The sequence below is a fragment of the Pectinophora gossypiella genome, chromosome 21 (genome assembly GCF_024362695.1).
Source record: "Pectinophora gossypiella chromosome 21, ilPecGoss1.1, whole genome shotgun sequence".
Taxonomy (NCBI): domain Eukaryota; kingdom Metazoa; phylum Arthropoda; class Insecta; order Lepidoptera; family Gelechiidae; genus Pectinophora; species Pectinophora gossypiella.
Window position 1 is genome coordinate 9,258,419 of NC_065424.1, and position 14,266 is coordinate 9,272,684.

The 14,266-nt window shown below is 39.7% G+C and overlaps 1 protein-coding gene across 12 annotated transcripts in view; it reads left to right on the forward strand.

Moving 5' to 3' along the window:
* The window catches only part of LOC126376484 (inactive dipeptidyl peptidase 10), a 147,237-nt gene that overhangs the window by 111,726 nt on the left and 21,245 nt on the right, over positions 1–14,266 (forward strand). For all 12 annotated transcript variants that reach the window (XR_007567723.1, XM_050023886.1, XM_050023894.1 and 9 more), the window contains one exon: positions 3,711–3,805. Coding sequence is in view for 11 of the 12 variants with exons in the window: in XM_050023886.1 (XP_049879843.1) it covers positions 3,711–3,805 (95 nt within the window). In the remaining variant the exon portion in view is untranslated. The remainder of the gene's footprint in view (positions 1–3,710; positions 3,806–14,266) is intronic.

A 14,266-nucleotide genomic window follows, 5' to 3' on the forward strand; every position in this document is an offset into this window, starting at 1 on the left:
GCGAATATTGGTTGTCTTATGTGAATAACTAACAACAGCCTCTATAGTCTAGTGGTTAGACAGTTAAGCTTATGATCTGAAGGTCCGGGTGCGATTCCCGATGGGATATTGTCGAAATCACTTTGCTAGTCTACCCTTTGTTTGGTAAAGACATTGCAGGCCTGAATCACCTGATTGTCCGAAAAAAGTAAGATGATTCCGTGCCTCAGACACGTTAAGCCGTGGTCCCGACTATTAGCTTTTATTTATTTATTTCTCTCTCTTCAAAGGATCAGTTAATAACTAATGGGTACAAAATGTTTTGAAAGAATAGCTTTGAGAGAGCTGGAGTCTGTACTGGGCTCGAAACCCGTATGCTGTTAAACACCTCCACCAACCCGCAGTGGAGCAGCGTGGTGGAGTACGTTCCCCTGTGCCCAGCAGTAGGGCATATCAACCTGAGGTATATATGGGTATGCTTCATACCCCCTCCGGTTGATAGAAGGTAGATCTGTCCCAGCAGCGGACGTACATGATGTTAGTGACATTTTAACGAATACTCAGGGGGATGATTCAGACCATGATTCTGAGTTAATATCAAGCGAAATTTTCCGTCGCAAAATTAATGTTTTTTTTTAGATTTTTTAAATTATTTCAATTCTATACTTTTGCGATAGACAATTCTACTAGATATTAACTCAGAATAATGAGCTGAATCGTCCCTCTCAGTATTCTTTACGATGTCACTAACACCCCGCACAAGTACATACAGGTATACAAGTAGGTATGAGTGTTAGTGACACCGTAACGAATACTGAGGGGGATGGTTTGGATCGTGATTCTGAGTTGATATCAAGTGGAATTTTCAGTGAGAAAATTCATGAATTTTTTGTGTATTTTTAAAATATTATCAGTTCTCAAATATTATCAACTCAGAATCATGGTATCAATTATCCATCAATGTTTTCGTTACTATGTCACTGACACCCTGTATATAAGCCGTTTATGTTATGTGGTGTCCTTAAATAATAAACATTTGTTTCTCGTAGTCCCCCAAGAGTGATGACGTCCTAATTAAGATATAATGCGGAAATAACTCAGCGGACATCCCTAGCGGCGGGATTAGTGGCAACTGTTGATTGATATAGGTCACTGCGGACTAGCAACACGACTTGGCTTCGCTTGGGCAAAATGAAGCAAATATGTGGCAATTATTTACGCAAAATATTTAAACAAACTCTGCGTGATTTATGTTAAACTAGTAAGTGGTGACTAGTAGGTAACGGCCTCCGTGGTCCAGTGGTTGAGCGTTAGGCTCACGATCCGTAGATCCCGGGTTCGAATCTCGATGGGGACATTGTCGAAATCACTATTGTCAAGATCGTGAGCCCAGCGCTCTAACCACTAGACCAATACAATAACTATAAATTATTATTTATGATAATATATTTATTATTGTATTTACTTTTAAAATATTAAACATAGACACAGCAACATAATAATTTGTATTATTGTTCTGTTCCATAAATTCTGTTTGTTCATAAGATAGAAATAAAAAAAAATTGTGTTTTTTATTATATTTATTTTTCCAGTATTTTACAAAAAAAAATCTTCATCATCATCATCATCTTGTGGGTACAAGGGCGTGGCTCTTAAATTAATGATGATGAATGCAGAAAATGCAGCATTTTCCATGCTACTTTTTTAGGGAAAAATAGGGCAGTTTCCAAATAAAACTTACCATTCAAAATATTTTCTAAATAAGTAATGTATTAACTGAAAAAAGAACTGTCATGGCCTACCGTTCCGATATTTTTTTGCAGTTTAATCTCGATTAAGCCTCCATCTGTCTTTGCGATATCCCCGGTCGTACCCCCTACACACGGTTACGAAGAACCTCGAGCTATGTGTCGAATTTATTTTAAAAATGCCCCAACAATTATTTTTATTCATTTACTTTTAGGGTTTCGAATCTCAAAAGGAAAAACAGAATCCTTATAAGGATCACTTTGTTGTCTGTCTATCTGTCCGTCTGTCTCAGAGCTTAGATTATCTTTGATTAACTTACGACAATTTGTACAGAACCCTAGCTGCGCGCGTCGATCTCGTATTTGACAGGCGTTTTTTATTTCAATCTATTACGAACCGCATTTGAACATTATTAAAGATTAACAGAATAACATTTCGAGCGCGCAACGATAATGCAGGCGTAGGTATAACCCGCCCAAATAATGAACGTCTGACGTAGAATCGATGCGTACTTGCGAGACGTCTCGATTCAACGCTAAAGAATCGCAATCGAACGCCTTGCAACTTGGCTAACCACCCTGATGACAAGTAAAGATGTGGCGGTAGACTTTTTAGTTTGGTTGTTTCTTAGGGTTCCGAACTTCAAAAGGTAAAACGGAACCCTTACAGCATCACTTTCTTGTCCGTCCGTCTGTCCGCCAATCTGTAGAAGGGACGTCAGCTCTTTCCACCAAGTCCATTCCATCTGAGGACATCCAGACGTACGACGGGTTGCCATCCTTACTTGGTTGACATACCACTAATCCGCACCAAGCGCTCCGCTTCATCTTTCATAATGCCTGACAGCCTGTTTCCTGTATCTTACAGCCTGAGGTCCTTTAAATCACGGGTGAATAGGCATCTTCTGGGTAAGCTCGTTTCACCGTCAACCTCTTCTTCTCCTCGTGGAAGAACGAAGTCAAGAGCAAACCCATCTTAATAAAAAAAATTCCAGGGTATAGGACAAGAATTTCAAGTCAAGAAGTGTGGGTGGGAAAGAGTCCCGAGCAAGTACCACTCGAATCACCCGTGATTCGGTCCTTAGGACCGAAAGGTTGGTTGGTTGGTTAGGTTGATTGTTTATTTTTATTTTGGTACAATAAAGTATATATTTTATATTTGTATTTTGTTGGTAGGATGGGTTAGGGTTATATTTTTCAAGACCTTTTTCTTTTTTTAATTCGCCATCGTTCCTAGCATTGTGTACAGTGAATAAGCCAGTAAAAGCGTACTTGTGTAGCTCTCGTGTGATTGATAGAGGATCGCCGGCCGAGCGATCGACTCTCGCGTCGACGTATACACACGCCCATATTTATCGTTAGAGAACTAGTGTTTTCCCTTATCAACTTCTAAATTATAAAAGGAGTCAATTACAAATTGATTTTGACAAATTGAAAATTCATTGGTCACCTGCGACATCATGTCACAGTGAATGCATCATCTCAGGCCTTTACATCTTTATCAGATGATTCAAACAGCGTTTCTAGAATAAGGAATAATACAAGGAATAAGGAATAATATACGACAATACGTATAATTAAAACACATAATACCGGGTTCTCACCGCGTTAAAATCCGGGATATGAGACTAGGAGTCTATTGTATTTGTCGGTATTGTGTGTTTTAATTATGATAATAACCACGTAAGCCTCAAACAAAATATACGTACAGAACGGCAACTTTCCGCTCCCCACCAGCGGCTGAGGTAGGTTTACTTCACCCCCTCGGTCTTACTTTAGTCTCCAATCGTATGGACATCAGAAGACACACAGATGCACGTGAACTGTGACGTCAATGTTTTGTGTTTGTGTAAAAAGAGGTTTTTTTGTATGAAGTGTCCGTGGTATGGTGAGAGTCAAGCGTTCTTTCAACTGCGCTAACACGACTATTTTTATATTTTATTCTATTTATTGTATTGTATTTATTGTAATGTTTTGTTGCAGACGAGGAGCTGGTGTTCCGCGACCGCTGGGGCGGGCTCACGCTGTTCAATGTACGCAACTACACCACCAGGCTGCTTATGAACAACTCCACCTTTGTAAGTACTGTCTCTCGTCTGAGTTGAGGTCAATGACCGACCTCATCAACCCTAGTTGATTGATTTTCCCTAAAAAAGTGGCATGGAGAGTATTTAAATGGTGCATCGACAAGAGCGTGGCTCTTATTTGATGTGTCTATCATGTCATTATATGATTCTTGCTATTCTTACAATAAGAACTGTCTATTTTTCCCTTCCCTTTTCCTTTTTCCTAAAGCCCTCAAATCCGGATGGATGTGTTCACATGTCTTCGGCTTAAGATAATCTCTAGAGTACCTTCAGATAAGAATACAGTTTCTTTTTGTCTGAATAGATAATGTTTGCAAAGTGGTTTCGTTGCCGCCGCCTTTCCGCTTACGTTTGGAGAGGTTTAACACATAACATAAACAGCCTATATACGTCCCTGGGCACAGGCTTCTCGTCAGTCAAGCAGAGAGGACACTCAGCACTGGTGGTGGATGTCGGCTTTACGGCTAATAACCGGGACGATCGGGTGGTCACCCTGCAATGTCCTAACCAAACTAAGATCACAAATTGATTCTTGTGATATGTTCCCACCAGGAATCAAACCCGGGACCTCCGAATCATGGGGCCAACGCTCAACCACTGAACCACGGAAGCCGAGTATAGAATATCATCAATACACGCATTTTAACCGACGAAGCAGTGAAAAACCGTTTGTCCGTTTCGAAATTGCCTCCAAAATCCTCTCTGCTTTAACGGTCAGTTAACCTTCCCTTCTCTTTGTAAATGGAATTGAAATTCAAAATGGTCGGGTTAATTTCACGAATGTGCTACGGCGTAGCGGGTTACTACGTCGTAGCGTACGTAGCGCAGCTACGTGCCCGGCGTTTTCGTAACGGTTGAGTTATTACTGAAAATCGTGAGGTTAACATTAAAAATAAAATACAACTGTTTGGAATAAAATATTTGTATTGCTATATTAAAATGGTCTAAGCGCGATTGGGGCGGATATATAATTATACCTAGTACATAATTTAAATTGGGAATTCACATCTATTCAAAATGGCAATAAAGAATATCTACGTTTAACATGCTAAAGGAGTTTTTTGACAATCTGTATCAGTATTTTATTGAGACAAAGATAATATTTAAACACTAACCTAAACTAAATGAAACGAAGTTAGACTAACTAATAAGTTTTTCATGTAAAAATAATTCGGCGGTGTTATTCGAACCTACGACCTCACAATGAAAGTTAAGCATTCTTCCACCTGGGCCGTGGTACTCTCCGAAAATAACATTTAAAAAATATAACAAGTATGATAATAGAATATCTTATTATCTCGGTTTCATGAGTATGCAAAGCTCAGGTTGCAACCAACAGTCGCAAAGCAAACGAGTTTCTTATCTATGCCATTAATCTGGAAATATCCAGTTATATCCAGTAATAACTAGATAAATCCAAATACAAGCAATATACAAAGCAATTTCCTGTTAAATCGTCTTATCTTCAAACGGAATGGGTTTCGAGTATTATATAAGGAACACACTTCGTAGTCGTCATTGTACGAGTAGATAAGATCGTAGTGTCATAGGTTTGAATCCTGAATCGGACTGTAATATATAAATAATAAAAGTTTTTATTGAAGGTAAAAACCAAATATGTACAATGATTAATAATTATATTTTATTATAAATATAACTGTAAAACATAATATAATACAAATTACTCAAAGGTACAGTAGTACCTACCGTCTATAACACAAAAAAAAATAGAACAACAGATAATAAATGTGGTGCGATCATTTTTTATTTGATTCCCGCTGTACTTTGATCCAGTACCGTATCATCGGGCTTGTCAGGTCTCGGCTAACAACTTTAAGCATGCTATTATCAGAGCAGCCCAATCTGTCCCAAAATGAATTGAAAGGTTGGTATTAATAAACTAATCTCAGCTTTGAGACCCTCAAGATCATGTCAATGTGACAGTTCTTATATAAAAACAGGGATTTGAGCATAGTCTTGAGGGCAGTCTCAGCTGAGATTAGTGTATTAATACCACCTTAAACCACTCAAGTCGATTTTTGAATTTATGTTTAAATCATAAATAATTGATGTCACGTCGTTTTCAGGATTTGTACCCGGTTACTAGCAATATTCAAAATTCAATTCAAATTCACAAATATCTCTATTCTGTAGGTAACATTACACTACACTTTGAATCGTCAATTTTTACATAACGAACGTCTCATCCGCCTAAAATTACTGCAGCTTCTCACAACCTGTATGGCCGGGGAAAAGAAGCTGCGAGAAAAACCCCGTCAAAGGGCCCTAGACTTTCTTAAAAAAAAAATAATATAAGATATTGTTATACAATTTAGTCCCAATTTTTCCCTAAAAAGTAGTATTGAGAGGAATGCTACACCGACCAGAGCGTAGTTTTTAAATTAGTGAAGATTTTTTTTTTGTCGTGACTTATTGTAGATTTGCCGCAGATGGCATTAACTACTTAGTCAGACAAATGGGGAGCGCTGAAGGCTCTCACCCGGTACAACGTTTAAGACAACAGGCCTGAGGGTGCCCAGTTGGGCGCGTCGTCTGAGAGAAAGAATATTTGAAAGGATTAATCGACCCTAGTGGATCGATAGCGATAAGCGCTAAATGAGGGAAATCGTCGACCACGCCGGCGGGGTCGGTATCGGTAAATTAGTGAAGACAATTTAGTAATTTGACTGCCTAATATCAGTTCCTAAGCCCTAAAAGCTGTTATAATAGCCACACGTTCACGTGGTAACGTCTCAAGTGGGTTACGTTTCAGTATTCACGGCTGCCCGCCGCGCAGACCGTATATCACGTGAAATATCGCAGAGGTCATGTTGTCACACCGACGCGCATTTTTTTACTTATTTCCTTACTTTTATTCCTTTACTGAAAGTATAATCGAAATTCTTCTTCTATCGTGTGGGTTAAGAGGTGGATTACCAACCCCATCAACCCTCAGGGTTATTACTGAGCCGCCATAAGCCCCTGACATGACTCATGTAACGACTACGCACTTACATCAGTAAGTAGTAACCGGGACCAACGGCTTAACGTGCCTTCCGAAGCACGGATCATCTTACTTTTGGACAATCAGGTGATCAGCCTGTAATGTCCTAACCAAACTGGGGATCACAAAGTGATTTTTGTGATTTGTCCCCACCGGAATTCGAACCCGGGACCTCCGGATCGTGAGCACAACGCTCAACCACTGGACCACTGAGGCCGTTTAATCATAATCGAAATTCTCTTGACAAACTCTTTCTCTTTTTTGGAGTAGAGATATAACAAAAAAGGCACAAAAAAGGAAGAAGGTGGAGGGTAAGGATTGATACAAGATCAAATAACCTCTTTCTTTTCTGAAGTTGTCTGTCTGACCTTCCAACCCGCGGGAGACCAGCCACCTCCGAAACTTATTGCTTAGGAATGTGGGTTTCCTCACAATGTTTTCCTTCACCGCTGAACACTTAAAAAGCTATGAATTATGTTCGAATTTGAACCTGTGACCTCACAGTGAGAGTCGAGCGTTCTTATAACTGCGCTATCACAGCTATGTTCCAACAACAATCTTCAAGAAATCTGTTTCAAAAAAATCGTTTCTTTACCTTTCCTTTTTACTTCAAAAACATGAAGTTTGAACGGGGTAAAGGGTACATCTATCCACACTGCATCATAAAGCTTCTATCCTTGTCTATCACTCAAAACCGTCATTTCCTAGAGCGGGATAATGCGACCACATGGAAAAGACGAGGCGGTCGGAGTGCGGTCGCACTCCCGCGCTTTATCTCGCTCTAACAATTAACGGTTCTGAGTGTCAGAAAAGGATAGAAGCACAAGGAAGTGCGTGTGAGCAGCTCGGTGGCGCAGCGGTAAACGCGCTCGGTCTGCGATTGTTGAAGTTCAGCAATTCTCTGAAAGGCCGGTCATAGGATGGGTGACCACAAAAAAAAAGTTTACATCTCGAGCTCCTCCGTGCTTCGGAAGGCACGTTAAGCCGTTGGTCTCGGCTGCATTAGCAGTCGTTGATAACCACCAATCCGCACTGGGCCCGCGTGATGGTTTATCCATCCATAGGGAAGGCCCGTGCCCCAACAGTGGGGACGTTAATGGGCTGGTGATGATGACAAGAAAGTGCGACGAGGGGCGGGCAGATGTAGTAATGAGAAATCAGAATCATTTATTCAACATAATTATCATGGATAAACTTATTGAAGGTCAATGTAATATTTTTGAATTTACGTCATTTCGCAAGGTGTTATGGCTGAGGAGAAGAAATGACAAGAAACTGCTACAGCAACGCATCTTTTTAATCAATGAGGGTATACATTACAAGTTATTTAATAACTAGAGGAACACATTCAATACCAGACATTTTTAACATTTAGGTAATCATTAATCTTATAAGCTTTTTTTATATAAAGTAAGCTTCACATGAACTTAAAATAAATTTTCTGTCAAATTTAAAATATTATCTGGTATTTTTTGTGAAAACGTGTACATAACCCCGAAAAAGATGATTTTTTATTTACTTAATCTAGAATTTTGAATCGCAATTTCATTTTTATTCCTTGTATTGTAAGTATGCCTTTCACATTTTCTCGGAAGGAGAGATTCATTTTTATGTACATACATTTACAGTTCAGCCCTAATCTTAACAAATACACGTCACCTATTGAATGCGTTATCCAGATTTATCGTGTTCAAATAACGTCTGGCTAGATTTACGACTCAGCTGTAAGCCTGAAGGTAACATCTGACGTCACTATTTACTTGCCAAGCCGGTTACAGGCCGATTTCTTTCAGGTGAAAGAAGAGAAATGTGCATTTTAAACTCATTATCCCCCGTTATCCCGTTTTCCGTAAGGCCCGCTTACATAACCTGAAGATTTGACAGATCCGGTTTTTACAGAAGTGTCTGCCTGTCTGACCTTCCAACCTGCGAAAGGAAAACCAGCGCAATACAGGTTAGGTTACATAATACCTCCTTTTATGTATATTATTTTATGTACGTATGTATGTTTATTTGCTAAATAGCCTCGTAGGTTAGGTTAGGTTTTCATTTAAGTATTTTTAAATTTTGATTTAGGGCGGAAAGCAAGAGGCCACTGCCCTATTTTTCCCTAAAAAGTAGCATGGAGAATGCTACACCGACCGCGTGGTTCTAAAATGCTTTATTTAAAATAAAATAAAAATATTTGCGACTTACATCGGTGTAACAGTCGGCCGGCCGTGCAAGATCAGCAACTTGAAGACTATCACCTCTGTACGGGTCCCTGGAGACCGGGTTAATGGGCCATTTGCTGGTCTGCACCTCCCTTACGATACTTCAAGGAGGAAAAATGCCCCTTTTTATTTTTAGTTGGTTGGGTAGGGACACGCCAATAATACGCACACGTGTATCTTATAGAATGAGAAGTTTAAAATCAGCCGATCTAGTTTCTAGGCTTTGATTTTACCGTGGAACAACGGAAAAGTCCACTTGATATCTACCCAGAACTATTATTTTTATTTCATTTTTATTTATTTGAACCATAAATTATACATTTTTGCACATAACATTCTCTCGCCAAACTGACACCAGTTTGTTGGCGAGTACGGTTTAGCAATGTTTGATTATACTATGTACATAAATGCCATTTATCTCTTGGTTACAACATATTATGTATCACACTTTACGATGACATTTTAAATTCAAGCAGTGCTTTTACTAATTTTGATTTAATTGCTTGTTTTGGCAGTTTGGGTATTTCCCTTAGAAAATGTTTATGGTAATCATCCCTCAAAATTTTGGTTACGACGTCACTAACATCCTGTATTTTGACCAGATATGCCAACCTGTGTTGTTGAAAAGAACAATACAAGTTTATAAATCACTTTAATGATTAGACGGGAAGAAAAAACGATCATGTCTAAAAAGAAGAGTTATAATGATATCAAATAAAAAGATAAAATGACGTAAACGTATGTCTAACGTGATGGACGACTATAGGCATGTTTCTTGTGTCTACAGTATGTTATCAAACACTCTCACATGATAATAATAAAACAACAAACTTTGTTTCTTTTCCATGAAATAATCTAAACCCAAATTGAATTAAAATAAACCTTTTCCGACCCCAACCACAGTATAAAGAGATCATTAGTAGCACAATTTAAAGGTCCAACCAGTACAACCTTAGCTGAGTAAAACAGTACTTAATTAATACAGGGTGTTAGTGACATCGTAACAAATACTTTGAGGGATAATTGAGACCATGATTCTGAGTTGATATCAAGTGGAATTTTCCGTCGCAAAAGTATGGAACTGAAAATAATTTTAAAAAACACAAAAAAAATATGAATTTTCCGACTGAAAATTCCACTTGATATCAACTCAGAATCATGGTCTGAATCATCCCTCTCAGTATTCGTTACGGTGTCACTACCACCCATACCTACTTGTATGGCTACCGTATGTACTTGTGCGGGGTGTAAGTGACATCGTAACGAATACTGAGGGGGATGATTCAGCTAATTATTTTGAGTTAATATCAATTGGAATTTTCCATCTCAAAAGTATACAATTGAAAATAATTTAAAAAAACTAAAAAAAAAACATGACTTTTGCGATGGAAAATTCCACTTGATATTAACTCAGAATCATGATCTGAATCATCTCCCTGAGTATTCGTTACGATGTCACTAACACCCTGTATACATTTTGTCCATGTACGAAAATCACGCCGTGAAACCGCACGCTTAACAGGTCTGTCGTAACATTTCGCGGTTCTATGTTGTACCTAGGTATTATTAATATTGTATAATCATTTGTAAGGAGTTGACCCCCTGTTCCCTTGACACCGTGGCTCCTTTAAGCCGTTAGCTCCGAACGACTCCGATCAAAGGCGATATTTTACACCACTCTTCATTTCCCGCTTCTTAACCCGGGGGAAATGTGAAAGTGACTCAAGTTGTACTCATTTCGCGAATTTTAAAGTAAGGAGATACTATAGGTAGCTTTATGACTTCAGTCAATCTCGTCCCCACAAGTCCTTAGTATTAAGTCATTCCGAACCACATGTATTGGGACCACAAATAATCACCACTAGAGTTCGGACCACACGTGTTCGGAAACCTTTCGGGCGACATGTGTTCGGACTAAAAATGTTAGATTCGGACCACAAGCGTTCAGACCAAAAGTGTTCGGACCAAACTGTTCGAACCAAATGTGTTCGGATCATTAGTGTTCGGATTCAAAGAGTTTGGACCACAAGTGTTCGCACCAAGTGTTCGGACCAAAATTGTTCCAACCATACGTGTGACCAAAGTGTTCGTACCAAATGCGTTCGGAATGTGTTCGATCCAAAAGTATTCCGTCCATACGTATTCGGACAATGTATTCGGATTCAGTGTTCGGACCATAAGTGTTCGGACCAAAGTGTTCTGACCAGTGTTCGGACCAAAGTGTTCGGACCAAAGTGTTAGGATCATAGTGTTTGGACCAAAGTGTTCGGACCAAAGTGTTCGGACCAGTGTTCGGACCAGTGTTCGGACCAGTGTTCGGACCAGTGTTCGGACGAAAGTGTTCGGACCATAAGTGTTTGGATTCAAAGTGTTCGGACCATAAGTATTCGGACCAAAAGTGTTCGGATTAAAAGTTTTCGGACCAAAAGTGTTCGTATCAAGTGTTCGGATCACAAGTGTTCGGACCACAAGCGTTCGGATCAAAAGCGTTCGGAACAATGGTGTTCGGACCAAAAGTGCTTGTACCGAAAGTGTCAAGGGATCAATCACGAAGCATAATACGTATATGACGGTTGACGAAACACAGGCGTTCGGACCAAAAGTGATCGACCAAGTTTTCGGACCAAACGTATTCCGACCATACGTGTTCGGACCATGTGTTCGGACTAAAGTGTTTGGACCAGTGTTCGGACCAATGTGTGCGGATCATAGTGTTCAGACCAAAGTATTCGGACCAAAGTGTTCGAACCAGTGTTGGGACGAAAGTGTTCGGGCCATAAGTGTTCGGATCATAGTGTTCGGAACAGTGTTCGGACCACGTGTGTTCCCTCCCAAAGTGTTCGGACCAAAAGCGTTCGGGCCAAAAGTGTTCGGAACAATGATGTTCGGACCATATGCATTCAAACTCAAAGTTTTCGGACCATAAGCGTTCGACCAAGTGTTCGGACCAAAAGTGTTCGGATCCAGTGTTCCGATCCCAAGTGTTCGGACCACAAGCGTTCGGGACAAAAGTGTTCGGAACAATGGTGTAACCTCTCTATCACCAACAACCAGTTTTTATCGTTTTCGGCCATTCTAACTTTACATTTTTTTATGAACTTGACGAGATCTCGAAAAATTCTGGAAAAATTTGAGGATTCCGTAATTTTCCGGATTTCGCGGGATTGATATTTCCAATCCCGCGGGATCTCGATTTTGCGATCTCGAGTCGTGATTGCATTCCCTACTTACGTATCTCTAGTCATTGAGGTAAGTATGACTTTATCCTTACACGTGGTCAAACTTCGTGCTCCCCAAATGGGGTCAAAATGTCAGGCCAAGTTACTGAGTTACTAGTTACTAAGTTCCTGCCATCTGAGGCAAGGCAAACCTAGAAACTTTGGTTACGTGAAAAAAAATCATGTAAGTACCCATTTCACTTTGTCTCCAGCAAGACGTCATCTCTCCAGAGTCCAATTTCAGCTGGATTGTACCCTTAGATATAGATCCAATAGCGAACTGTGATTTCATACGCTGATTGGGTGTGCTTTGGATCCCCAAAGGACTTGTCCGAATGGATTCAATATCAAAAGATATTGAAGTTTACAAAATTATAACCTTATACTTCGAGAAGCATGGTGGAGTAATGGCTAGATATTTTGCTACCAAACCAAAGTCCACGGCTCGATTCCAAGTTGGTTAATTTAGGAAATACTTATCGAAATTAATTCGGGTCCTGGTCTCTGACTCCGTGGTCCAGTAGTATGAGCGTTGGGCTCACGATCCGGAGGTCCCGGGTTCAAATCCCGGTTGGGACACATCACGAATATCACTTTGTGATCCCTAGTTTGGTTATAGGACATTACAGGCTGATCACCTGATTGTCCGATAGAAAGATGAACCGTGCTTCGGAACTACTTATTGATGTAAGTTAGTAGTCGTTACATGTGCCCTGTCAGGGGCCTTTGGCGGCTCAATAGTAACCCTAATACCAGGGTTGATGGGGTTGGTAATCCACCTCACAACCCACACGATAGAAGAAGAAAGAAGAACAAATAATCGTTGTTAATAATTTTCGTTGAAAAGAAAAATAATAAATAATACATTTCTCTTGTCTTTTAAATATATTGCCTTTTCACTTCAATCAGGCAAATTGTATTGTATTTCTTTTTGATTGAACCATTCCAATTTTAAACCCTTTTGAGGGAACCAACGTCTTTTGTACCATCTGATTGAACCACTATTGAACAGTTTCTTTTCTCCCCTATAATTTTCCAAGATGTTTCAAACTTTTTTATTCTTATTCTTATTGAAAAGTAGACAGTACAAATAGAGCGACTGACTCGGTGGTACAGTGACAGAGCGTTGGGCTCACGAGCCGGAGGTTCTGGGTTCGATTGCCAGTATAGACACGTTTAAGAAGAAAAAATACAGTTTGTGTGACTGTGCCTTGTTTGGCCAGGACATTGCATCCTGAATTCACCTAATTGTCCGAAAAATACCTCTAAGATGAATCCGTGATACAAGTATCAGAACTCTTGAATTACCTACATCTTACCGTCATGGGTTACGATTTCATGAAATTGTGTCGGTCCGTAAAGTTCACATTTAGCGCTCTGTATCCTCTCTACGAGAATATTTCTCATGCGAATCGATGGAAAGTGTAACGAGAGGCTTCTAGCATGTCCCGTGGGCGTTTACAAAGTGATGAGAAACTGAGAAATACGAAGCTTCAAGAGTGTAACATAACGCTATGTTATTTAGTTATTTTTCGTATTATAACATAAAACATAAACAGCCTAAGTATATACGGCCCGCTGCTGGGCACAGGCCTCCCCTCTATCAACCGGAGAGGCATGGACCTGTGAACGCCCAAACAACTTTTTTTTTTAAATAATGTCTAGGGCCCTGTGGCGAGGTTTTTCTTGCAGCTTTTTTTCTCCGGTTATGAGAAGCTGCAGTAGTTTTAGGCGGATGAGACGTTCGTTGTGTAAAAATTGACGATTGAAAGTGTAACTATGTAACCTGTTGAATAAAGATATTTTTGAATTTGAATTTTAACTACACTACAGAAACAACAGAAACCACGTGATATCAATTATACATGATTCACACATGAATTCAAACTCGGAAAATTCAATTCAATGGTTTAGGGCCCCATCCTGGGTTCGAACCCATAGCAAAACAATATGAGTCACGCATTCTTCGAACAGGGCTACCGCACGAATTCAATCAATCTGACAGTGTCATTTTTCA